The 27331-nt window shown below is 37.1% G+C and overlaps 2 protein-coding genes across 5 annotated transcripts; one reads left to right on the top strand and one right to left on the bottom strand.

The window, feature by feature from the left end:
* Positions 1–132: 132 nt before the first annotated feature.
* Positions 133–7138, bottom strand: LOC140770390 (ABC transporter B family member 4-like). 4 transcript variants are annotated; one of them, XM_073111573.1, is made up of 12 exons: positions 6872–7138; positions 6570–6624; positions 5869–6044; positions 4872–5093; positions 4552–4790; positions 3275–3800; positions 2873–3146; positions 2084–2738; positions 1770–1998; positions 1417–1683; positions 1072–1335; positions 133–1004 (listed from the first exon to the last, which is right to left on the bottom strand). In XM_073111573.1, the coding sequence occupies exons 1-12, from the start codon at positions 7004–7006 to the stop codon at positions 360–362; spliced, it is 3687 nt and encodes a 1228-aa protein (XP_072967674.1). In that variant the 5' UTR covers positions 7007–7138; the 3' UTR covers positions 133–359. The 4 variants fall into 4 exon arrangements, with proteins under 4 accessions (XP_072967674.1, XP_072967675.1, XP_072967672.1 ...); XM_073111572.1 differs by having other exon boundaries at positions 693–1040; positions 1191–1335; XM_073111574.1 differs by lacking the exons at positions 6570–6624; positions 6872–7138 and adding an exon at positions 6134–6239.
* Positions 7139–8648: 1510 nt separating this feature from the next.
* On the top strand, positions 8649–27026 carry LOC140769935 (callose synthase 7-like). The gene is made up of 42 exons (XM_073110848.1): positions 8649–9175; positions 9317–9417; positions 10483–10595; positions 10695–10782; positions 10882–10992; positions 11086–11253; positions 11444–11533; positions 11681–11772; positions 11885–12002; positions 13039–13173; positions 13267–13343; positions 13414–13510; positions 14528–14650; positions 14738–14855; positions 15028–15359; positions 15452–15504; positions 15594–15654; positions 16630–16711; positions 17162–17211; positions 17291–17377; positions 17449–17550; positions 17758–17849; positions 17932–18013; positions 18113–18276; positions 18431–18554; positions 18661–18761; positions 18841–18952; positions 19040–19191; positions 19700–19809; positions 19913–20035; positions 20110–20178; positions 20264–20459; positions 20549–20660; positions 21838–21960; positions 22027–22145; positions 22257–22340; positions 24188–24300; positions 24385–24614; positions 24934–25731; positions 25816–25866; positions 26298–26483; positions 26566–27026. The coding sequence occupies exons 1-42, from the start codon at positions 8965–8967 to the stop codon at positions 26806–26808; spliced, it is 5793 nt and encodes a 1930-aa protein (XP_072966949.1). The 5' UTR covers positions 8649–8964; the 3' UTR covers positions 26809–27026.
* The last annotated feature ends 305 nt before the right edge of the window (positions 27027–27331 follow it).

The raw sequence follows: 27331 nt of genomic DNA, 5'->3' as shown, positions 1-27331 counted from the left end.
ACTAGGATTTTTTTTCCCTTCAAAGTGGAGGAAAATTTAATGATATAGTATGAGCTCCTTTTAACTATTTAAGCACTATCCAATATAAAGATGAAGGACTCAATATGAGATTGAAGCATGGCAAAAGCAACATCAAATTAATATGAAAAGAAAGAAAGGTAATACGTTTATTTACATTTCATTCTTATTTCAAACTGTTGTGCAGCAAGTAATCTTGGCGTTCTCCTTAAATAGTCGAAGAATATCATCATCACTTAGTACTTATCAAAGGAGTTATAGCAAAAGAAACTATCCAAATAATTCTGTTGCATAAATTGCTAGAATCTTCCGACACTGCATGGGCAGCAGACATAATGTAATCATGCACAAGTGGTGCGTAGCTCTAGAAGTGAAGCATAAACTCCATCCTTAAGACCTACCAGTGCTTCATGTCTTCCTTTCTCAGCTATCGCTCCATTCTTGAGAACTGCAATGATGTCAGCTCCTTGTATCGTCGACAGACGGTGAGCGACAACCACCGTCGTCCTACCGGCCATCACTCTATCCAATGCTTCTTGAACCGTGTGCTCTGACTCTGCATCCAATGCACTCGTGGCCTCATCAAGTAGTAGCACTTTTGGGTCCTTCAGAATGGCCCTTGCAATTGCTACTCGCTGCTTCTGCCCACCTGATAATTGGATACCTCTTTCTCCGACTGAGGTTTCGTAACCTTGAGGCAGACCAGATATAAATTGGTGTGCATTGGCTGCCTTTGAAACTGAAGCAATCTCCTCCTCAGATACCTCCCCTTGTTTTCCATATGCTATGTTGGCACGGATCGTATCATTGAACAACACGGGCTCTTGGCTCACTAATCCCATCTGTTGCCTTAGCCAACTCACCCTGAGGGTCTGAATTTCCACGCCATCCAATAAGATCGTACCAGAATCCGGGTCGTAGAACCTCTCCAGCAGTGCAATCACCGTTGACTTTCCACTGCCGCTCTCTCCGACAAGCGCAACAGTCTAATGCAACAAGTTCAATCAGTTTTATAATAGCACCTGCAAGGAAAACAGTTACAATTTGAGGTACCTTGCCGGATGGAATGCTCAAGGAGAAGTCTCTGAAAATTTGCACAGTTGGGCGGGACGGGTAGTTAAAATTTATATTCTGGAATTCTATTTCACCCCTCAGATTGTCTAAAACCAGACCATCGTCGCTGCTTGAATCGATCTTCGATTTAAGATCAAGGATTGCGAATATAGAAGCAGTTGAATCCTTGGCCTTGGTGGAATCAGAACCTAATGCGCTCGTTTGTGAGACTCCAGTAGCTGCCAGAACTAAAGCAAAAAAGACCTTCCAACCACCAAACCAGTTACTCATATAGTAGGAAAATAACTAGCAAGAAAGGAATGCGGGATAATGAATATTGCTTACCCGAAAAACTTCAGCAAATGTGGCCTTGCCCTCATGCATAAACTTTGCTCCGACATAGAAACAAAGAGCGTATGTAAGATAGAGTGTCAGGAATGAGAAGCCAAAGCCCAGACCATTAATGATACCCTGTCTTATTCCATGTCTCAGGGGAGCTTCACATTTCCGATTGTACATGTCCATCACCCTATGTTCTGCACAAAAGGATGCCACAGTTCGAATTCCACTGATTGCATCATTCGCAACTTGACTTGCTTCTTCATACATCACCTTAATTAATATCACTTTTTTTTTTATTTTGTCAAGTCTCATTATATGGTCATGAATTATGAACATTGACTAGCCTAAAATATTACCTTGGCCTTTGCACTGAAACCTTTCAAAAGCTTGATCTTAGCATATCCCTGGAAGCCCACCAGAGGAATTACCACTGTCACTATAAGTGCAAGCCTCCAGTTTGCCACCATCGCTATCACAAATCCTGCAGTGATTGTTGACGTAATTTGAACAATTAAAGCCAAGTTATCTCCTACAAGACGCCGGACATTTAAAGCATCAGTTGACAGTCTTGCACCAATTGTCCCACTGGGATAAAAGAAACAAAAATTAACACAGATGGACATGGTTACAGGATTTGCTGAAATATGTGAAGCTTTGTAAGCTAGCAGACCTGGAATTTGCAGGGTCATCAAACCAGTTGATTTCCTGGTGGACGACTCTTTGAAATGTCATGGAACGTATACGCTCTACCAGCTTCCCACCTGCTACTCCAAATAAGTAATACTCTACAGGGATTGTAGCCAGAGCGATGATACCCAATACTACATACATTAATGCCCAAAACCTGGAATTTTTTCTTTGTTCATCTGCTTGTTCGTAGAATGTTTTTATAGAGCTAGAAAGCAAGATACCAAATACTGGGAAGAGGACTCCATGTGATGCTGCAAATATGGAACCTAAGAGAAGGACTGGAATCTCGGGCTTGTTAAGATAAATCAGTCGTCTGATAGGGACACTCTTAAAAACCTTATCTTCACAAAGTTCTTTGCCCTTCGGTTCAGCTACAGAGGCATTCTCCTGGAATTCCACAGCACCAGGCAAACCAAAGGCAACAGTGAATGAGCGCCTACTGCTTTTCCCAAATGAAGAACCTCTACTGATGGATCTTTTAATTGACATACTCTGACTTCTGGACACATCATGAACACTTGAACTTAGCATTTCAGGCTCCATTTTAGGCTTTTCTGTTTCATGGTAAATGTCTTGCAGATGAATAAGCTGAGAGTAAGACCCTTCAGGGTTCCTAATCAACTCAGAATGAGAACCTGATTGACATTTACATAAATAAATAATCATATATTTATGTACTTGTAGGAATGTAAATCACTTGATCATAAATATTGAATGTGTTGGACCTGCAGCTAAAAATTAGAATATGAAGAATGTGCAAGATCTCAACCTTGTTCTACAATCTTTCCCTGATGCAGAACAGATATTGTGTCAGCACTCCTCACTGTAGTCAGACGATGGGCAACAACAACGGTGGTTCTCCATTGCATGAGCCTGTTTAGTGCCTCTTGAACTATTCGCTCAGATTTCACATCCAGAGCACTTGTTGCTTCATCAAGCAATAAGATCTTGGGGTTCTTTAAGATTGCCCTTGCAATTGCAATCCTTTGCTTCTGTCCCCCAGAGAGCTGTGCCCCACGCTCGCCAACCATTGTCTCTATCCCCTGTATGGCATGATGAAATTATTAGCAAGTTATCCAACTTCATACTAACAACTAGCATTGCTGCATGATGTTCTAATAGATTAAAGGAGTATAAAAAAAAAAAAGTAAAACTTTTCCTATCACAATACATTCGGCAACTTGTCAATGAATCTAGCTGCATTAGCAAGCTCAGTTGCTCTCCTGATCTCCTCAGGTGCTGCGTTTTCTTTACCATAGGTTATGTTCTCTTTGATGGTTGTTGTAAACAGTAATGGTTCTTGGCTAACAAGGCCGATCTTTCCTCTTATCCATACAAGGTTTAGTCTCTTTATGTTAACTCCATCTATCAGAACTTCACCTGCCTGTGGATCATAGAATCTTTCCAGCAGATTAATCACGGTTGACTTCCCACTGCCGCTCTCCCCAACTATAGCCATTGTTGTGCCACTAAAAACTTGTATAGAAAACCCATAAAATATCAGTCTATCAGGCCTAGCAGGGTAGCTGAAATATACATCTTTCAGCTCAATGTCCCCCTTAACATCTTCTAACATGATACCGCTTGTATCACACGCGTCAATCTCTGATTTTCTTTTTATTGTCTCAAAAATTCTATACGCTGCTGCTTGTCCTGCTGCAAATGCAGTCACACATGGGGTTGTTTGACCTAAAGACCTGTTACAGAGTGGAAGTTAACTCGAAGGACGGAAAAAGCATCAAACGACTGTGTATCATTAAAATGTAGGAACTAAAAACAGTTAGCTGAAACTTTAAACTCCTCTTTCCGTTCAAGCGATTCAGTATATGCAGTATAGGAATCACCAGAGATCATTTAAGAAATAGTTCATTAGTGAAGTTAGTTCTTCAATTCAAATGTTATCATGATTTGTATGAGAAACTTATTCTGATATTTCTGGTGAGAACAAAAAATATTTGAAACTCTAAGAAATAGCAAGAGTAAAAGTTCTCTATTTGTTAAATTTTAGAGCAACATTGGGATTCTAATCCAGTAAATAATTTTCAAACTGTTTTTTGTAATTATTAAAGCTATATGCATGAGGATGTTTTTATGGATGTGTACAGCTGTGGGAGGTTATAACTTATAAGTGGACCACATTTCTGATTTCACAAGTGCTACTACCACAGCTGAGTGAATCACTTCATGTGATCCTAGCACAATTCCATATCCACATGTAAAAGGCAATTAGGCATCTTGTAAAACGTTTCTCCTTTTAAATTTAGAAAATATCCTATAGCATCAAATTAATGGGACTGCAACCTTTAAAAGCAAAGAAATAGGGGCAATTTTCGTATCAATTTATCCTGCATCAATGGAAGAATGCTCATAAACAAGAGAAGAAAAATAATAGTTAAGAACATCTAAAAACTGACAATTTTGGAATTATGTCGAAATTAATCAACTTACATTGCACCAGTCATGACTGCTAACAAGATTGTAATAACCTCTCCCCCATTATATCCATCTTCAATGACCAACTTGGAGCCATACCAAACGGCCAAACCATAACTGGAAAACAAGATCAGCATAACAGAACCCATACCAAAGCCAGTAGCAATCCCCTCATAGACAGCAGATTTATATGCATTTCTTATGAACTTTTTGTAAGTTGCAATAACTTGGTTCTCACCATTGAAGGAGACAACCTATTAAATATGATTGAAGGAGAATTAGAAGAAGAATTTTTGAAGTGTGTTATAAGAAAAGTAAAGTTGACTTCTACCCACTGTTCTAATCGATCCAATTGTTTGCTCAACAATGTTTCCAACATCATCATATGTCGCTTGTGCACGGCTGGATAGTGTCGATACTGTCCATGACACAGTTGCACCAGCAATGGCAACTGGAGGAATACTTGACAACATAACAAGCGAGAGAAGCCATCCTCTTATAAATGCTACAGCAAAGCCTCCAAGGAAAGTGGCAAGAAGCTGTATGAACTTTCCAACCTGAGAAAAGAAGGAATATAGCTGTATGGAGATCTCGATTCTAAATGAGAGCTATTAACCATTTAACACACGGAATTTTGAGTGAAATAAAGTGTAAGGGAGAGAGTAAAGGCTAGGCATTTCATTACAGCACTGTCTACAAGCATGGCCAGCCAAGAAGATCGAAATAATTGTTACAAATTTTCAAGCATTTACTAATCTAAAATTATGAATCAGATTACTTTGGTGATATTTTCCGGCCTTATATATGATTCTATGGGTTATGGTCACTTTAAAGTTTAAAAAAGGTCTAATTTGGATATCATTCTATGGTGACAACTTAGTGCATTTCTGCCCCTGATTCTCGCATTTCAGTAAGTAAAGGTTTTTTATTTTAGAGACTGCTGAAATGAATGTTCATCTTAAGTAGTTTAAACTTAAAAAGGAAGTTCTCAGCTGGACTTAGATTATAACGCATGCATTATCATATTGATACCCGTTCCATCTGCATACTTCTGTTCTCGTTATGATCTTTCCTATATTAGCCAAGATGAACTTGGAATGCTATATTGGAACAATATACATAAAATTATTGAGTGGATTTTCAAAGAAATATATATAAGGATGATTAACCCGATCAGCCTAATTTGCGACTTATTTGTACCAAGTAATCAATATATATGATTGTTGACTACCAAAAACAACAAAAATCCCCTTAACCTGCCATATCATGCAATAAACGGGAAATATAAAGGAATTCTATCAGAACTGCTTCCATTTGTGCTTGAGTACTCACCTTTTCGCCTATGGCATCTTGAATGAGTATTATGTCTCCAGACATCCTTTCAACAACTTGTCCAGTGGTAATCTCCCTTTCAAAGAATGCAATTTCTTGTCTCAGTAGTGTTTTAAGGTATAATCCTCGAATCCGTGCTGCTTGTCTTTCTCCGGTCACCATCCAACATGACACCTCTAGCATAGACAGATTGGGATAACATGTAATTATCTAATTATCATAATCATACTTATTCACGTGTTTTTATAACTAACCAAGCTCTTACATTAAGTATGAATAAACCAAAGTGTGATGTTAATTTTTGGACCCCAATAAGGATTTTCCAGGAGTTCAGGATCACCTTTTTATCTCTTGCGATGGTTCATACGGAGGTAGTAGCAGAATACTGTATGATGTATAGTTATTTCCAATTGAAACCAATAAAACTTAGAAAAGCACTTCATTTCGGTGCATTTAGAATATTAGTTAAAAGAGAAAGAATCAGAAAGAACGTTGTAGTAACAGAGTAACTTGTAAGGTAAAATATACATGCGACACAATATGTGGACTAGTAATCAAGTCAAGCTGTTGTGTTGTTATGTATAACAATACTAAATAAACCATGATTCATACTTTCTGAAAAGATAGAGAAAGGAGACACTGAATCTGTTAATCAAATTGTTGTTAGTGCAGTACAATTTGATGAATATATTGATACTCACGAAGAAAGGAGGCAATCCCTGATCCAATACCCAAATAGACAAAATCCAAAACGACCTGAAAGAAGATTATGAGACATATCACCCAACAGAAACTCAATCAAACTAAGCCTATATGTAAATAAACGATGATAAAATATGCTTCAGAAGACCAAGTTAGTCTATTTTTTTGAAAGAAAGTGAAACTGCTAAACAAGAGCGATTTCAAATAGATCGAATCAGTAGTTTGTGTAACCAAATATATGATGCGTACAGTAAATTAAAATGTTCAAATTTTTTGAAAGTACTTTTCCCTACACACTCACATTGGTGACCCGATCAAGCACACTGGATTCGGTGCCGCCGCCGAACGCATCGACAGCCTGGCCAAAGATGAAGGTCATCAGCGGCAGCGAGATCCCGTTGGCCACCGCCGCCGCCATCCCCACCACCATTAGCATCACATCGAAACCATCGGCAAACACGAACAACCGATGCAGCGACACCTTCTTCTCCTCCGCCTTCTTATTCTTCTCCTCCTCCACAACCACCCGACCACTTCCTCCCTCTCCTTGGTCTACTCCTCTTCCCTCCATCTCTCCTCTTCCTCCTCTCCATTTTGGGATCTATTTATGTATTGGCTTTCCTCTAGTCGTCTAAGATGAGACGAAACAACTCACCAAATCAACTCCTCCACGGAAAGGGAATTCGAATGGCGTTGATTTTATAATTTATAATTCGATTGATGTCGCTCGTTCGTTCTTATCTTATTCACCATTTAAGACTCCCGCCAAATTCGTAAACGGAAATATATTACCAAACTAGGCGTCTACCTATATACCCTTATATTTACAAGACAAATTTACATATAAAACCCACCCTTTGCAAATATTTTTATTTTCAATATTTTCATTAACTAACACCACGACATAAACAAGATGCCAACAGCTTCAAATTCATACCAAATATTTATAGAGTTAGATATAATTCTAAACTATTGAATATAACTCAATCCTCTATGTGGGTTTCAATTTTGAAAGGGTTTTCGATATGCTTGCTTAATGTATATAAATAATTAGTTCCTCCAGATTAAATAATTTGGCACGATAAGTGTGAAATATATATAAATCTGTGGGTATTTTTCTCTACCTCTATGAAATTAAGCCCATAGTTTCTTTTTTATTTTCTTTTTCTTCATATTTACATGAATAAGATTAGATTTGCTCAATTTAATAGATACTGTGAACATCTAAAGTTTAATAAATTAGTTATTGCTTAATTAGTAAAAGAACTTCCAATCTTATAATAATAGTTCATCTAAGAGATTCCGGATCTGATGCAAAAGGTCAACTTTGATGGTGGTGCTTCTAGAGTCATTAAAGTCTTCTTCTCTTGGCATTAGTACAATGGCCTCCACACATCATTTATTAGTTCTATAATTTGCTCCCATGGAGAGAGAAGTTTTCATGCTACTCATTATTCTTATGTTATTTTAAATCTTTACACTGTTGTAGTTACTTGAGAACAAAAGAAAGAATAACTATGGCTATCTAGCTGTCCTTTGCTTTTCTTTTCTGTCAGTAGTAGTAAAGATAAATCTGGATAAGGATGGCTTCAAAATCTATTATTCCTGTGAATGATTTAGAGAAGTTTTCTGGATAAATAAATAGTAATGTTAAACGAAAAGAAAGGATAACAAATTAGGTTGAGTTAATTTTTCACACAAATGATATTGGAAAATCACCTTGTATATCTTAGTAAAAAGGTGTAAATCCCGGGGTAGGAATGTATTTATTAATTTTGCAGTCCAGAATGAATAATGGTACAAGCAAATAGGAAAGAGGAGCGGATTCTCAAGACGATACCCGTTCACATCCGACCCGTTATCTAAGCTTTAGGAAAAGACCCGCCTGGCCGGCCGACCGTTCGCTTGATTGAAGAAAAGCGGACCCCACCGTCCCCTTCCCGCCACCAACACCTATACGTACGATACGAAGATGTAGAGATCGATTCCAAACTTGCGCCAAAAGAAAAGCACCAAATATATTATATATATATATATATATGGACACACTACAGTGGAAGCACACTACGCTCTCTTTCTCTCCCTTCTTCCCTCTATAGTCTATTCTTTGCTTGCTCATAGGAGATACCTTGTTAACCAAAGCCAAAAAGATCAGAGATAGGAAAAGAGAAAAAGCTAAAGAAGAGGAGTGTGTGTGAGTGAGAGAGAGAGAGAGAGAGAGAAAGAGAGGGAAAAAAGCGAGGGCTCGTCAGTCTTCTTTTGGTTTCTTAATAGGATGGGCGAAATCCTTTATCAATTACTTCATCTCCAAGGCGGAGGAGAAGAGGAGAAGGAAGACGACGACGAGGAGGAGGAGGAGAAGGAGAAGGAGAAGGATTGCATTATTGGGAAAGAATGGCGAGTGGGAGTGGGAGCTTTGGGGACGGAGTAGCGATGCGGAGGACGCTGTCGCGGAAGATGACGAGGATGCCGACGATGCTGGACATGCCCGAGGAAGAGGCCACCGCCGACAGCGAGCTCGTGCCTTCCTCCCTCGCATCCATCGTCCCCATCCTCCGCGTCGCCAACGAGATCGAGCCCAACAACCCCCGGGTCGCCTACCTCTGTCAGCGTCCCTCCTTCCTTCCCTTATCCTGAGACGTTCTATCTAATTTAAAGTTCCTTTAAATTCTTTTCAATTTTTTTTTTTTTTTTTTGCTGACTTGTCTCGTTGCTTTAATCTCGTTTCTTGCGTTTGGTTGTTAAGGCCGGTTCCATGCATTCGAGAAGGCGCACAATTTGGATCCCAACTCCACCGGCCGCGGGGTTCGGCAATTCAAGACGTATCTGCTGCACAGGCTTGAGAAGGTACACTTGGCTTGCACCATACTATGGATGTGATGGCTAGAATTGAATACGGATTTCTTTTTCTTCGTGTCAAATGATTTAACTCTCCTTAGGGTTTATGTCAAGCATTAGAAAATTGCCAAATTGGTAATCCTATCCCACCCTGTGTATCCTCCAATCAAAGAATGGGCTTGGGTTTAGGGTTTAGGATGACTGAGAATCCAGGTGATGGTGTGGATGGTGAGGACTTGTTTTGCAATATCTCTGATGCAAAATTAAGCGAGAAGGGCCTATTGTGAAACATATCAGGTCGGTTTGCTGGTAAGATTGTCTACATAAATCGTTGCAACATAGGCCATTGCATCTGTGGGAGCAAAGACTATCAACTGATATTGTTCTTATATAGCATGACAAAGAATTTTGTACATGGGAAGAATTAAAATAATGAAATGAAAACAAACTCAACAATCTGATGGAAGATTGGACGACACATTCAGGTCTTTGTTCCTACCTTGGATATAAGAATTACAGATTGAATCAATAATTCTACCCTGGATCTCCGGAAGGTAATTAAAATCCCTTGGATTTTCATGATATGAGATTATTTGAACTGGCACATGAGATAAGAGAGCCCCTTACCATCTCAATTGAGTATATCCAGATTCTAGAATAAGAGTTCGATTACAGGCATATAGGGTGATCAAATGTCACAAGAGAAGTTGCATCAGTGTAGGGTATCTATTGTGACATGAAGAAATTTGTTGATGGTTGTTTGGCTGTGTACACCATGAAGATTTGACTGAGATTGGCAGAGTTAATAGCATCGGGCCGAAGTTGTGGCTACTAGCAATGATATTTGCACTTGTCTGCACAAAGACCTAATTCTGTCTCACTTGACAGAGGGAATGCTGAACATTACCATGTATAGAAAGTGGCATGTTATTATTCACGAAATAGATTTTAGATTGAACAGGCACAGTTGTCGTGTTTATAGTTTCTTTTCTACTGCCAAAGAGCTTCAACTTCTTGATTTCCTCCTTTCCAGATACATTGTTATGCTCTTTTCTGTTCACCTTACTTGGTCAGGAAGAATTTGAAACAAAGCCTATGCTTGCCAAAGGTGATGCAAGAGAAATTCAGAAGTTCTACAAATGGTACCATGAAAACTTTGTCCAAGAAGGTGCTGCCAAAAGAAAACCGTAAGAAATGACAAACGGATGTATATGATTTTTATTAGCACATGCTTGGTAATTTTATTTTATTGAACTGCTTTCCCTTTCATCAATTGGAATCTGTAGTGAGGAGATAGCTAAACACTATCAAATTGCATCGGTCTTATATGATGTGCTGAAAGCTGTGGTGCCCCCTGAGAAAGTTGAAGAGGAGGTACTCCATCATGCCATCGATCAGTATCTGTCTACTACTCCACTATTAGTCTGTCCTTTATATGAATTCTTTTATATGATGTGCAAATATTGTTTGCAGGTATCTAGGTACGCTAGAGATGTTGAAAGAAAAAAGGTTCATTTTAGAACATACAATATTCTTCCTCTTCGTGTTCATGGTACACCTCCACCAATTATGGAACTTCCAGAGGTCATCCGCTTATCATTTCTCATTCTCCATTCTGGATTTCCTTTGCATTTTCCTCTCTTCAAAAGAAAAAACCAGTTCTTTTATTCTATACAGATTAAGGCAGCTGTAAATGCTCTACGCCAGATAGACAACCTTCCATTACCCAGAATCAGATCAACAGACCATCCTCCGCAGAAAGTTGATGGATCATTCTTGGCTGAGGAGGGGGATGAATCCATTCGTGATTTGCTTGACTGGCTTTGCTTTACATTTGGATTTCAGGTACACAATAAGTTTTCAGTTAAAACTGATTTTCCATATATCCATTTACTGATTTTATTTGGAATATTTTGTTTCTATCTTATTACACACATATTGCTACAATTTTTCATGTTTATGTTCTTTGTATTTATACAATTCAGAAAAAGACAACTAATATAGTTTGAAAATTACCTAAATTGTTTGATTGAAGAAAGGGAATGTGGAAAATCAAAGAGAGCACTTGATTTTGCTCCTTGCAAATATCGATGTGAGGCATAGGGATGAGGAGAATTATTCCCTGGTAAGATTTTATCTTTCGGTTGCGCATCTGTTTTTCTTCATTATTATCAAATCTGTTTCAGTTTCTCTCATGGTTTCTACAACTATATATTTCTGCAAATGTATCAAGAGTAAAAAGCTGTTCTCTAATTTGTGCATCAATTCACAGCTGGATACTGGCACAGTGCGTGACTTGAAGAAAAAAGTTTTCAAGAATTACATTTCTTGGTGTGATTATTTGCATCAGAAGCCAAACCTTAAGTATGTAATGCAATTGTTCAATCAAAATGCTCTTTCTGGTAATGAATGATAAAAATGATGGATCAAAATATGTAACTAAATATTATTACATTAACACTTTGCGTCTTTACAGCTTTCCACTGGAGACACAGCAGATGGATCTTCTTTGCATTGGATTGTATTTTCTGATCTGGGGTGAAGCTTCCAATGTTCGGTTTATGCCTGAATGTATTTGCTATATTTTCCACCATGTAAGTTTTTCTTCTATCTTATGTCTATGACTAACAATAATATAGGTTATTCGACATTCCCTTTAAGGGTACCAAAGGCCAACTTTATTTGCTTCAGTATTATTCTTTTTTCCTTTGCATCTTTGTTGGCAGCATCTCACAAGAAATAAGATTTTCTAATTTTAGTTGGGCTATGATCTCTTGGATGTGTTAAACTTTTTTGGGTTCCTGGGGGATGCCATATTGGCAGCTGCAGAAATTGAATCTGTGAATCTTTCACACCTTACGGTAAACCATAGGGGTTATCAATCCATATTCAGTGTTAACCAGTGAAAAGATCACATGTAGAGAAAAGTATTACACTGAAGCACTACGCATAGCAATGAGGTTGGTTAAATGGTTGTGCAAACTTTATTTCTCTACCAGAAAAATGGTGTGGGAGCTCTCAAGTGATTAGATGCAAGTCAGGCGGTTTCTCTCGACAATATCTAAAGTCTTACAAGACACAGTACATGATTAAATTTGCTTTGTATCCTACCATCGACATACTTTGCTCTTTGGTTTTAGAACTATTCTTTTTCTGATGATTGAGAGTGTCACTTGATAAAATGATCCAAGAAAGTTGTCCAGTAATTCCATGTTGCCCCTCCACCATGAGCCAACAATGCTACCACATTGTTCTCCAAATTATATGTTGCCAAGGAGATTTTTTTTTTCTGTGCAGTTCAGCTGCTTGATGATATTATCAACACATGCTTGTGTATATGTAGTATCATTATATTGTGGACATGTTCTTACTCTATAGATATACACTACATGTATACTTCTTATTGTACTTAACCTTAAAGATCTTGTACTTCTTTATAGTGCTTCAGTGTATTAAAATCAACATGTAGTTCTTATGTTTGAGCAATGTCAATATACCTTTTGCGAAATGTGATATCAACTACATGTTTAATGTGGGAGGTTATTATCCTTACTAATGAAATCTTCATATCTGTTATTTGATTCTCATAAACAAATATATACATCTTATTTGTCTTTTCAATTTCTTAAGATGGCACACGAGTTACATGGAATTATATTTAGCAATGCACAAGTGGTTAGTGGAGGTTATTTTGAACCATCATATCCAGGCGAGGAATCATTTTTGAGAATTGTTATTCAACCTATTTATCATGTCATGAACAAGGTAAGTTATTCCCCGTTCTGGTCTAACTTGTGCTCCACAAAGGAAAAGTTCTTTACATGGAGAATGCTCACAATTCTTCTTTTGATGCAAAAGGAAGTTCAAAGAAACAAACGTGGTACTGCTAGTCATTCAAAGTGGAGAAACTATGATGACTTAAATGAGTATTTCTGGTATGGTCATTCTTTTTCATTTCAATTTTCTGATGCCACCTACTGATAAGATAAATGTTATCCTTTGCAGGTCAAATGAATGTTTCAAGCTAGGGTGGCCAATGAATACTGAAGCTGATTTTTTTGTGTCAGATGATTTTCATTCTAAAACTGAGGTTAATCATAGAGTGAGTATTGATTGGATGATTAATCGTGATTCTTAAGTGCAGTTTAATTAGCCTATCTAGTGTATTAGAACTAGAGCATTTGTCTTTCTCTTATTTGACAATTTTATAGAATGCATAAAACTATAAAAGGTTTTAATCTGCATTCATTGCTGGATTCTTTTTCTGAATCTTACTAATGACTGCCGAGTAGTTTTGACTTAATATCAAATGATTCTTAATTAAAGAGTTTGCCAACATCCTGTATCTCTATTCTCTAGATTATCTTGTTCAGATTCTGAATATAGCATCTTTACATCTTAACATATCGCAATGCCACTACACCTTGCGAAGGGTCCCAAAAAAACGACATTCCTGTAGTATGTTCTATTACATATTCTGTGTAAGAACTACAAATTTAAATAAGGATTAACAGCCAAATATGGATCTGTCCAAGCCATCCTGTGAAATTCTGGTAGTGTATATTTCTTCAAAATTGTAGGTAGTCTTCTTGGAAACAGATATGTGGATACTCATGTAAAATTACTGAGGACAGACATAACAGAACAAGAGCTAAATCTTGAGGAAAATGATGCTTCTGGGTGCTATGCCTGTTGAGACTTTAGAATACCTTGGCAGCTTAAGTATAATGTTATAAATCAACTGTTCACCTGAACTGCTGAGTGAATAGAGATGGCCTCACAAAGATGAAGCCAGAAACTATTGGAATATGCAAAGTTGGCATTCACTCAACCAGTAACCTGAGGGAGAACATAGTGAGAACTGTACTGCTAGAGGAGATAAAGGTCGCAGGAAAGTTAGGTAAAATTGCAGAGGCATGTAAAAGAAAGCATGAGGCCATGAAAAGTAAAAAAATTTATGTTGCATCATATAGAATCATACAGTCTCTGTTAATATTGGATGAAATGTTAGTTCATCCCTGTTTTCGTCCCATATGTTTTATGTTTATAGCTTGATTTGTATGGAATCAGCTCAAATTTTATTCTATACCTCTTATAATAATAAGATAAGTTTCTACAGCACCGCAGCGGAATTGTTAATCGAAGGAGAAAGTCAAAAACAAATTTTGTCGAAGTTCGTACATTTTGGCACCTATTTAGAAGTTTTGATCGTATGTGGATATTCTTTGTACTGGCTCTCCAGGTAATCTCTCTTTTGTTTACATATAAATTAGTTGACTTAATTCTTGTATTGTGAAGTGATGCTATACATATATCGTCATCTTTCCAGGCCATGCTAATAATTGCTTGGAGTCCTTCCGGGTCCCTCACTGCATTCTTTGACCCAGATGTTTTTAGAAGTGTCTTGAGTATCTTTATAACATCTGCATTACTCAATTTCCTGCAAAGTATGGTACTTTGGCCTTTTCACATCCTCTGTATCTTTTAAAATTCATGCCTCATTGTGATTTAGTTTTGACTTTTGATGTCATCTAGATTTTACAGCTTCTTTTCTCTTTATTATATATTTCCTTCTCTTTTCTCCTATGTCTTATGTACTTACCATCTTGAAATTCTCAGCGGCTCTGGATATAATTCTTAGCTGGAAGGCATGGGGAAGCATGGAATACGGACAAATAATTCGATACCTCTTGAAATTTGCAGTAGCAACTGCCTGGATAATTATCCTTCCAATAACCTATGCCAGTTCTGTTCAAAATCCTACAGGTCTAATCAAATTCTTTAGCAATTGGGTTGGCAACTGGCGAAGTCAGTCAGTTTATAGTTATGCAATTGTTGTATATATGATACCAAACATTTTGGCTTCATTGCTTTTCTTGCTCCCACCACTCCGCGGGGCCATGGAGCGTTCCAACATGCGTATACTAGTTCTTCTTATGTGGTGGGCTCAGGCAAGCATTTCTTGGATAAGACTTGTATCAAATGGTTCTCTGTATTGGAGGTTTTCTTAGTTCTTACATGATATTATTATTATCTGCATCAGCCCAAGCTATATATAGCGCGAGGCATGCATGAGAGTATGTGTTCAGTCTTTAAGTAAGTAGTATCTGCTTGATTGAATCATTGAACCTTTTGATTCTTTTTATTTCTGCCAAACTGGAATTTCTATATTCTGCATTCAACAGGTATACTCTTTTCTGGATTTTATTGCTCATCAGCAAGCTTGCTTTCAGTTACTACGTTGAGGTAAATTATACTCTACATGATACAGAGGGAGATTACTCCAGCTAGCGGTTGTTTTATTTTTACCTGAGAGAAACCAACTTTATATGCCATTCTAGAAACTTATGTTTGTGATAACCTTTATATCTTGAACAACTGTTAGTCAAATCCTAAAAGTTCACAATCACTGAATTATCATACTGCAGTTTTTCTTTCATAAATTCAAAAAGAGAACCCAATATGGTGGATTACTGTTTGTAAACCAATAGTGTTATTTTAACTTTCAGTGAATCTTTGTGCCTTCTCTTTTCATTTTTGATGCTATGAAGTAAATGTAGAGCAAGACTTGATCCTCCGTTGACTCATATATAATTTAATTTAAGCATGTTTATTTGTTATTTTAGTAAAACATTATTTCTCTGCTTTTTTTTTCTTCTTTTTTTTGTGCTGTACTTGTCTTTTATCTTTTCCTAAGTTGGCAACAATATTGTTAATATTGAGTGCACTTTTGATTTAATTTGCCGGATTCAATGATATAGTCTTTTAAATATTTGGTATATAAATTCCCATTGGTAATAAATTTTGACAATCTCATGAAATATGTTTTTCTTCGTCTTAGTCCTGTTGGCACCCACCTTTAGATGCAAAGTCATTGTCTTTTCTCTCTTTATATATGGACCAATGTTCATACAGACAAACCGAACTAATTACAGAATAATCTTTCCAGTAATGCTAGTTATCAAGCACTTATAACATCACTCCAATGGAGATGCTTAAAATCTTGGTTTTTCCAAACGAAGATGGCTGTTGCACTGCAGAGATCATCTAATGACTGGCAATTCCTGTTGACAAATTATCTGCAGAGGCAGATAATGTAGAAGAACTGTTGAACTTCTAAAGTTTTACTAGCTAATTTATGATTAACTGTATACCTTCCCTGTTGACATGTGCAAATATTGTTGAGATTGTTATTCAGTTTGTTTGTTTCATTTTCTACAGGTATCCCCATTAGTCGAACCAACCAAGGTGATTATGGATTTGGGAGTTGGGAACTACGAGTGGCATGAATTTTTCCCTTACTGTAAGACTCTAAATATTAGCCAGAATAGTTCTTATATTCCTCTTATAAGTTTTAGAAATAATTACACTAAGACCCTTTGAGCTATTGCTCATTTCCATATAGACCTCCTCATCTATTTTTCATAACACATTGACCTCCTTAACTATGAAAAACCCTTCGAAATGCTTCTTCTGTTAGTTATCCGTTAAATTTTTCTGTTATAGAATGACATGCGAATGTCACATTTAGAAAAAAGAAAGAGAGCAAAGTTGAAGGTAAAATAGTCATTTGACATTTTCCATTAACACTGTTAGGGGGTCAGAGATTTTTCATAGTTTAGGGTGTCAATGTGTAAAAAAAAAAATGAGGACATGCATGTGAAAATGTACAATAGTTTAGCGGTCTTAGTGTAATTACTAATTACCCCTATGTTTTAACTGTATTTACTGTCTAAATTGTCTAATGATGTAGTGCAGCATAACATCGGTGTTGTCATTACCATATGGGCACCTATTATCTTGGTATGGAGGAATAATTTGAGATTTCAAATCATTACTCTATTTAAGTATTGAGTGATGAGTCATTTTTTCTTCTTTCTAGGTGTACTTCATGGACACACAGATATGGTATGCCATTTTCTCTACCATATTCGGAGGTATCATTGGAGCTTTCAGCCACTTGGGTGAGGTGAGAGTTTTAGTTCCTTCTCATAGAGCCATTATGATTTCTGGATGCTTACATCTTATGACTTCCCTTAGATACGGACGCTAGGAATGTTACGGTCCAGATTTGAATCAGTGCCATCAGCTTTCACTGATCGTCTTGTACCACCCAGTGGACGACAAGAAAAGAGAAATCAGGTTTTCATGTCCCAACCTTTGTTATAGTTTTTTGTTTGACCATCCTTGGAAGCTTCCGTTTGTATTCCTTAGATTCCTGCAGAATTGCTAGTGCAAACTGCAGACGTCTACTTTTCTTTATAAGTAACTTTCAAAAAAATTATTGCTGCTCGAAAGTAGCTTCTTTCATTTATTACTTCAATGATAGTGTAAACCTCATATTGTCAGGACGAGATGGAAAGAAGGAACATAGCCAAATTTTCTCATATATGGAATTCAGTCATCAAATCTTTACGGGAGGAAGACTTCATAAGCAATAAGTGGGGCTGTGAAATTATGATAACAGTACCATTACTATTTAGACCATGCTTAAAAGTTATTTTTAATGTTTTCTTTTATCAGGGAAAGGGATCTGTTGCTTGTTCCATCATCTTCAGGTGACATATCTGTTGTTCAATGGCCTCCTTTTCTCCTTGCCAGTAAGGTACATCACTGTCTTCTGCTATTGACATTTTAATGTGAAATATTGTGTTTCTCTTTGAAAGGGACTGCTCACGGCCTCATACATTGTTGGATTTACTAGATACCGATAGCACTTGACATGGCCAAAGATTTCAAAGGAAAGAATGATGACGATCTAATTAAAAAGATCAAGTATGATAACTACATGTTTTCTGCCGTAATAGAATGCTATCACACTTTGAAAGATATACTTTATAGCCTATTGGTCAATGAGGAGGATAAGAAGTAAGTAATCCTACCCTGCCATTGTGGTTGTTTGTTGACTCTAAGAATGTTAACCCGAGGTTGTGCATGAAATCTTTGTTCTCTTGTGAAAGATAATTGTTCTAAAACTTCTTGACTTTGAACTTCAAACTTCTGACATCTGACCTTGTTTTAGAGCTATCGACGACATATGTGCCAATGTGGCCTCTAGCATAAAGCAACGTAAACTTATAAACAACTTTCGAATGAGTGAACTGCCCCCGCTCAGCAATACATTGGAGAAATTGCTAGGTCTTTTGGTATACATTGCCACCAACCTCTCCATTGCTTAACTTGACCATCTGTCTGTCTCATATGGTCAATATCTTTATATGAATTCTATCTCTGACTGACCTATATTTTCAGAAAGATTATGAAGACCTTGATTCTGTAAGGTCACAAATCATCAACGTTCTACAGGATATAATGGAGATCATTCAACAGGATGTTATGATTAAGGAGCAGGGGTAAATCACTAGGCAATTAACTTCTTTTATAGTACAAAATGATTCTTGATGATCCTCTATAATGTAACTTTTCTTGCAGAACGTCGGAAAGATCTTATACGGAAATACATGCAAATGAGAGTGAAAAATCAAAGCCAAGATTTGCAAATCTAAACCTGGATTTAATGAAGACTAAGTCTTGGATGGAGAAGGTTCTTCTATCTTAGTACTTATCTCACAGAGTTACAATACTTCTATGGATGATTAACTATCTTGTAAATCTCTCATTTTATGAGCAGGTTGTTAGGCTGCATTTACTATTAACTGTCAAGGAATCTGCAATAAATGTACCAATGAATTTAGATGCTCGGCGTAGGATTACCTTCTTTGCGAACTCTCTATTTATGACTATGCCAAGTGCTCCAAAAGTTCGTAACATGATGTCCTTCAGGTAAGTTTTTCAGCATATTGCATTTTTCGTTCAAGACATGAATTACCGGTTTACTAAGGTTAGCACTGGCACTCGATATATAGGGGCACATTAAGACTTTCTTGTAGCAACTGTATCCATCTAGCCAACATGTGCCAATATCATGCCATTCCCTGCTACTTTATATGCAGATTTTGGGGCTCTATGCCTCGTATCTACCAGGGAAACTTGTCTAGTCGTGCCAACATGTGTTGTTTGATATATAATTAGTATATTTTGGAGTTAGAGTGCGACCTACAAATGGAACTTGATATTATGCATAATACGATATCCTCCAACTATCCTCATCCATTGCCCAGTAAATGGACCCCCTGTCACTCTCTTGGCCTGTTACGATTGTAAAATTCTATTTTGAAAATTAACCGGCAATGAGTTCCTGTTAAGATGTGATTGATGCATTAAAATTACCTGTAAGATTAATTTCTAGTTATTTGTTCTAATTGTAGTGAGCTTTTTTCCCTCTTATTAGTGTTCTGACTCCATATTACAAAGAAGACGTGCTCTACTCAGAGGAGGAACTTAATAAGGAGAATGAGGATGGGATATCCATACTGTTTTACCTGCAGAAAATATATCCAGGTAATTTAACATCTTGATAGCCACTATAGATAGCCACTATTTGAAGTATTCATACTTCTATTAGTGTGGACTGCAATATTTATTCTCTTGTCCTTGTCATTAGATGAATGGAAGAACTTTTTGGAACGCATAAATTTGGGCCACAAGGATGAAAACTCACTGAAGGAGAAGATGGATACTGTCCGTCAATGGGTATCTTATAGAGGCCAAACACTTTCAAGAACTGGTAACTTAATACTGTAATAAGCAACTAGATCATGTTTCTTCTTTTCTTTTTAACTTTTTTCCTGCACTTTCTAGTGAGAGGGATGATGTATTATAGACAAGCCCTTGAGCTTCAATGCTTCTTAGACACAGCAGAGGACCCAGGTTAGTTACATGCATTGCCTATTGCCTGTTGGTTTCTTATTTCTTTGAATCTATGCATGTACTTAACAATGTTAAATCTCTGCAGCTATCTTGGGTGGCTATAGAACAATCTCACCAGAAAAAAACTATCATGATCAGATGGCTTATGGTGCACGGTCCAATGCCATTGCTGATATCAAGTTCACTTATGTTGTTTCATGTCAGATCTATGGAATCCAAAAAAAGTCCCCAGAAGTTCGAGACCGAACTTGCTATCAGAATATTCTCAATCTCATGTTGATGTACACAATCTAATGCTTTTGTACTACATGACAACTAAGAAGTTTCAACTATCAAGTCCATTTCACCCATTTCTATGTAAATTATGCAGGTATCCATCGTTGCGTGTTGCATATATTGATGAGCAGGAATATACAGTAAATGGAAAATCAGAAAAAAAATATTATTCTGTTCTTGTTAAAGGTGGTGATAAGTTGGATGAGGTAATGCATTTACATATATACGAAAGCCATCTTGTCAGTTTTTTTATGGGAAAGTTCTTGCTAATTATCTGTAATGGTGATTTCGTTGTTGTACCCTTTTAATAAGTAGATGCTTAATAAATGTCATGCAATGCCGGATCTCATGAGGAAAATTTGATTGTGTAGCCTTGCTCTTTAATTTCAGTGCTGTGCTAATATATTGCCCTGACTAAAATGTGAATCTTTCCCAGAACATTGCGACAGTGCAATGTAATGTTTCTTCAATGCACCTTTCAGCTACAATTGGTTCATCTTTGAATCACTATTTAGCATATCCTCATTGAAATTACCATTTAACATATCCTCATTGAAATTACCATTTTACATATCCTCATTGAAATTACCATTTAACATATCCTCATTAAAATTACCATTCAACCAATTTAATAAACAGGACATGTTCGTGTTGACAGGAAGTTAATTTGACCTGAACAAAACCAGTCTAACTCAACATGATTGCCACACCTTTTTATACTTCCTCTATTTTTATGAGACTATCTTTGCCCTTGTTTCCTTCCATAAGTGATTATCAAATGTTTCCTGGTACTTACATTCCTTAAGTTAACGAAGCCCATGGAGGCAAAGGAGATTATTACTTTATGGGGTTGTTAAATGCAGTATACTTGTTATCTCTTTTGGGAGGTCATTTTACCTTTTTATGTTCAATTTCCTGGTATGAAGAACTGATAGAAATAGTGAAAGAGAAAATTATAAAATATGGATTTCACTATCGTCAAAATTTTCAAAAAAATTTCAGTGTTAGATGTAAGTTGGGCAGATTTTCTTTTGTAAGCATAAGAGGCACATACATTTTGAAACTTTTATATTTCTTTCGTTGTACATTGTCTACAAATTAGTTTTTCTTTAGTACTAATAGCTATCTCCATTTTTGGTCTTTCTTTTGTGCAGTTAGCTGTACATAAAGTAAATGAAATGCTATCATAGAGCCATTTTATGTGCATGCATTATATCTATCAAAAGAAATTGTACTCTGCAGTATATATCAGATGCATGGAACCATTTTGGTCATTTGTACTCATTTAAAATTTCATCTCATTGGAAGGTATACGAACTTATATTATGATTAAGTACTTGCTATTGATATATTACCTTTTATGGCGGTTAAAATGGTCTTCAGGAAATTTACCGCATCAAGCTTCCGGGTAAACCAACTGACATCGGTGAGGGAAAACCAGAAAATCAGAATCATGCCATAATCTTCACCAGAGGAGAAGCACTTCAGACCATCGATATGAATCAGGTAGTTTTATTCCCATAGTCTGTTGAGTGGAGGTAATACTGGCCACTTATTTAATTGCATTTCTAGGATAATTACCTTGAAGAAGCATTCAAAATGAGAAATTTATTGGAGGAGTTCCAAAAGTCTAAACGTTGGCAGAAACCACCCACGATATTGGGTCTTCGTGAGCATATTTTTACAGGAAGGTTAGACCTTGATTGTCTTTTAAGCTTCTTTTTGCTCAATCTTCTTGACAGTTTTCTTGTGTTGTATTCTAAAATGCTCTCTAAGAATCTTAACATATCTGTTGTTTTCAGTGTTTCTTCTCTTGCCTGGTTCATGTCCAATCAAGAGACCAGCTTTGTTACTATTGGGCAACGAATTCTTGCAAATCCTCTCAAGTATGGTTTCTTCTTTTCTTGGTTTCAGATGGCCTTTAGGAATCACTTTTATCATAAACAACTGTATTAGTATTTAGATGATAATTTAGTCAATCCCATTTACTTCCATGATTTCATGTGGGCCAAAAAGCAATAACTAATCCCAGAACCCTGGTAAATTATCTGTACTTCGTTTAGAAAGACGGTCTGCAAAAGTGCTTTTTTTTTAATTTGGTCATTTGGCACTCTTCATATTCTGGTGTTGATATTTGACCTAAAGTGTCAAGAATTTTATAATTTTTAAGGGGATTTTCTGATGATGCATCGGATATTACATTTCATACTTTTTGTAAGACATATTGGCAATGGATAAGTTCTTGTGCATATTGATTCTTGCTGAATAATTGCTGAAGTGTAATAAGCAACCCAGAAGGTTGGGTCTGTTATAGAATTAAGTGCAGCCCACAATGCATACTGGTCAGCTGAATAGCATATAAATGAGATCTAGTAAATTGCATAAGCTTAATGTGGCTACACTGTGTGGTGGGAAGCATTTATCACAAAAGGTTGACCCTAATGAATTATAATGGCAGTTATGTGTAAGCACATGAAATTTTCTAGAAGATGCACAACTAAACTTTTTTCTTGTTGAGTATGATGATTTTTCCAATTTTAAATTATGAATCTTTCCTTTCCATTGAAGAAAGCATGTTTGTTTGCCTTCTGCATTTGTATTGTGGTCTTGTGACTTGTTTCTTTTCAACTCTGGTAAATTTAAGTGCAAGTTATCCTTGTTGTCTTATTCTTAGCTTAATTTTGTACTGAAGTCGGGTAAAAGGGGTAGATGGTTCATTGGTAATGGCCTGTAATGCAAAATATGTAAATTATGTCTTACTTCAAGATAGCTCACTGGTAATGGTCCAATATTGCAATATGTATATGTGAAGACTTACACCAGTTGGCTACTAAGGTAGATTGATATTTACTTGAAGCTACATTTGGAACTGGAATTGCTGGGGATAATTTATCCCCAATTTATTCCTTTGACTGATCAAAGTGCAAGGATAAAAGGGGATGATAGGGGGATAAAAATAGTTCCACCTTTTTTTGCTGGAAGTCTGGAACTGTTTATTCTGGAATAAAGGATAAAAAAGCCTGTTTGCTTTTTCACACCTACTTTTCCAAAAGCCAATTCTTCTCAACAGAGTGTTGTTTAGAACAAATCTGGGAATGGAGGATAAAGCTACTTGTCCCCCTTCCAGAAACAGCCTTGAGTTTTTATGTCAAAATAACTCTATGCTTTATGAAGTATGGATGTTTTACTTATCAAAATGTATCTCAATTGATTAAAGCTGTGAAAGAGTACAACATATTAATTGAAACCTTTTGTGTGAACAAAACATTGCAACTATTTATAACCAGAAGGGCCTTTTCATAATGATTTTTGTGTTCAATTTTTTTTTTTTTCGTAACTTTGCTCAAATATTGTTAGACTATTTAGTTCAACAGAATTTTTGCCATGTTCGGATAACATGTAGGCATGACTATTGAATGGTCATTGTGGAGCAGTGCCTGCATTTGCTCTTCATTTTGCATGGACAAGGTTAACTTCTCCTGGCATAGCTCAAGTTACCTGTGCCTCAGGCATGCTATATTGGAAAAGCTAGATAAAATAATTTCTGACGTAGCCCAATAAGAGTAATAGCTGATATCTAGTCACTACTGAATGTAAATCTTGTTCTTACTAAATGCTAATTATGGAATAAGTGTTCTCATTTATTTTACATAATCTCGTTCATTTTTAAATCATATATCATATTTTATGTTATTAAAGATTATATCTAGTTCTTACTATTTGTTCTTTACAGGGTTCGTTTCCATTATGGTCATCCAGATGTTTTTGATAGAATCTTTCACCTTACAAGGGGTGGCATAAGTAAAGCTTCAAAGGTTATCAATCTAAGTGAGGATATCTTCTCAGGTAAGCTTACGCATTAATTAATAATTACTGGCCCTTCATCTTTTATTTTTTCTTGGTTATTGTTACTTACATTTGTATTTGTAGGGTTTAATTCAACTATGCGTGGAGGGACTGTCACGCATCATGAATATATGCAAGTGGGTAAGGGACGTGATGTGGGACTGAATCAAGTTTCTCTCTTTGAGGCAAAGGTGGCAAATGGAAATGGTGAACAAACACTAAGCCGTGATGTTTATCGGTTGGGGCGTAGATTTGACTTTTATAGAATGCTCTCTTTCTACTTCACCACTGTGGGCTTCTACTTCAGTAGCATGGTAAGCCTACTGTATATAGGCATATATCTTGAGATAATTCCTGTGATCTCTTCGGGTACTTATACATTGCAAGTAATGTGGATCTCCAATATAGATATTCCATATTGGTTTTCAACTTGACGAATCTCCCTCCCTCCCTCCATCTCCCTCTCTCCCTACCCCCTCCTCCCCTATATATGAATGTGCTTTCCTGTCCATACATTATAAACATGAATGTACTTGGGATTTCTCACTGATGTATACATGCTGAACATGGGCATACACATACATGTACATATGGCCATGTTGGTATATTGACAACAATGTTTCATGCTTTCAGGTGACTGTACTTACTGTTTATGTGTTCCTCTATGGGAGATTATATTTAGTTATGAGTGGTCTGGAAAGGTCAATATTGGAGGATCCACGCATACAAAATAGCAAGTCTCTCGAAAGTGCACTTGCTTCCCAGTCTGTTTTCCAGCTTGGATTACTACTTGTCCTCCCCATGGTAATGGAAGTTGGCCTGGAGAAAGGATTCCGCACAGCCCTGGGGGAGTTTATAATCATGCAGCTGCAGCTGGCATCTGTGTTCTTCACGTTTGAGCTTGGGACCAAGGCTCACTACTATGGGCGGACGATACTTCATGGGGGTGCTAAATATAGAGCTACGGGCCGTGGTTTTGTTGTATTTCATGCAAAGTATGCAGATAATTATCGCATGTACTCCCGTAGCCACTTTGTTAAAGGCTTGGAGCTGATGATCCTTTTGGTTGTGTACCAAGTATATGGGCGGTCATACCGGAGCTCAACTTTATATCTATTTGTTACATTCTCCATGTGGTTCTTGGTAACCTCATGGTTATTTGCACCTTTCGTGTTCAATCCGTCAGGATTTGAATGGCAAAAGACTGTTGATGACTGGTCTGACTGGAAAAGATGGATGGGAAATCGCGGTGGCATTGGGATCTCGATCGATAGGAGTTGGGAATCTTGGTGGGAGAGTGAACAAGAGCACCTGAAGCATACAAGCATTCGGGGGCTAGTCCTGGAGATCATCCTGGCCCTTCGCTTCTTGATCTACCAGTACGGCATTGTTTATCACCTTAATATAGCCCATCACAGCAGGAGTGTTCTGGTACTCTTTTCCACAATTTTCTAGTCTTTGCTTCCTTTGGAAGCTGCAGCTGCTCCTGACTTACTGCTCTGTTGCTTTCTCTAGGTATATGGACTATCTTGGCTCGTTATGTTGACTGTTCTAGTAGTTTTAAAGGTATGCAACTTTACATTTTTTTTTTATTAAACTTGAGGTGATAGTAAGGCTTGCAACATTTAGCGTATGGTTGTGGGTTCAAGCCACTTAACAACATAATAGGGGTTGGCTTGAGCATATATTGTCCTTTCTGGAACCCTGCATGGGTGCATTGATGGGAACCTCATGTACAAAGATACCCTTTGCTTTGCGTATGAATAATTGTCGGTATCGGTTATTCTGTCCACCACTATAGGGCTTCAAAGATATTCTTACCCTAACACTTATGAAATGCTGCTTCTTTTTTTCTTTCATGAGTATGAGTGTCAAAAAGCACTCCTTGGTGCTGTATCATTTTTTGGACGAATACGTGGAACAATACTCTCCATTTTAAGTTTGTTATTTTGCTCCTTTGTGCATTTAAGTGATGCCTTTTATTTTTCTGTTTTCAGATGGTTTCAATGGGAAGGCGAAGATTTGGTACAGACTTTCAGCTCATGTTCCGGATCCTAAAGGGCCTTCTCTTCCTTGGATTCGTGTCTGTCATGACCGTCTTGTTCGTTGTCTGTGGCCTGACAATATCTGATGTTTTCGCTAGCATTTTGGGATTCATGCCTACAGGGTGGTCTGTTCTTTTGGTGAGTACGTTGCTTGGATTACTAAAACTGCTATACCTGTCAAATATTTGAGATAATTTGTTTCCCTCACTGCTCTTGCAAGATTGGGCAAGTGTGTCGACCATTGCTTAAGAAGATGGGGTTCTGGGACTCAATCAAGGAGTTGGGAAGAGCATATGAGTACGTGATGGGAATCATCCTTTTCATGCCTATAGTGGTTCTATCATGGTTCCCCTTCGTCTCAGAGTTCCAGACGCGCTTGCTTTTCAACCAAGCATTTAGTCGAGGACTGCAAATCTCAAGGATCCTTGCGGGGAGGAAGGATGGCAATACAAATTCCAGTTAAAAGCTTGTCTTGTCTTCCCCACCTGCAGCATCAGTTTCTTATTTGAGATGTGTAGTTTGTCGTTGAATCTTCATCAAAAAATTTTAGTCGCTGTAGTAGTCGCAAATAAATTTTAGCCACATCTTGATTTGCTCAGATTATTAACTTTTCCCGTAAGAGAGAAAGTATCATGGTGTCGTTGTTATACTCCATAATTGTCAACTAAAATTTCTTGATTACTTGTCCTAATTGGATGAACAACAAAGATTCTCGGCTGATGATCTTATTTTATTTATTCATTGAGAACAAAACCAGTTAGGTACTAATAATTATATGATACAAAGACTCAGCTGATTTGTTTGGTGATTACTAACCTTTTGTAGATATAAAACGCTCCATTTTATTTTTTTTCATCAAAACACACTGAGTAGAGTAGATTGTAGAGTACAAATAAGCATGGTCGTCCCTGGCCCCATTGGGATGCTGTGCAAAAGATATAACTACCAGCTCAGAATCAGTGAGTTCAATTTTTACTGGATTCAGT

The sequence above is a fragment of the Typha angustifolia genome, chromosome 11 (assembly GCF_048772165.1).
Source record: "Typha angustifolia cultivar Huaian chromosome 11, ASM4877216v1, whole genome shotgun sequence".
Lineage (NCBI taxonomy): Eukaryota > Viridiplantae > Streptophyta > Magnoliopsida > Poales > Typhaceae > Typha > Typha angustifolia.
This window is presented reverse-complemented; position numbering and strand designations above follow the sequence as displayed.

Excerpts from the sequence above, each read along its gene's own strand:
- LOC140769935 (XM_073110848.1), top strand. The coding sequence starts at position 8,965 with ATGGCGAGTGGGAGTGGGAGCTTTGGGGACGGAGTAGCGATGCGGAGG. Across the intron at positions 10,993-11,085 it reads CAATTATGGAACTTCCAGAG|ATTAAGGCAGCTGTAAATGC; the intron begins GTCATCCGCTTA and ends TATTCTATACAG. Across the intron at positions 24,301-24,384 it reads AAGTGAGGATATCTTCTCAG|GGTTTAATTCAACTATGCGT; the intron begins GTAAGCTTACGC and ends TTGTATTTGTAG.
- LOC140770390 (XM_073111573.1), bottom strand. The coding sequence starts at position 7,006 with ATGCTAATGGTGGTGGGGATGGCGGCGGCGGTGGCCAACGGGATCTCG. Across the intron at positions 1,684-1,769 it reads GTTTCAGTGCAAAGGCCAAG|GTGATGTATGAAGAAGCAAG; the intron begins GTAATATTTTAG and ends ATATTAATTAAG. Across the intron at positions 1,005-1,071 it reads TGAGCATTCCATCCGGCAAG|ACTGTTGCGCTTGTCGGAGA; the intron begins GTACCTCAAATT and ends TTGTTGCATTAG.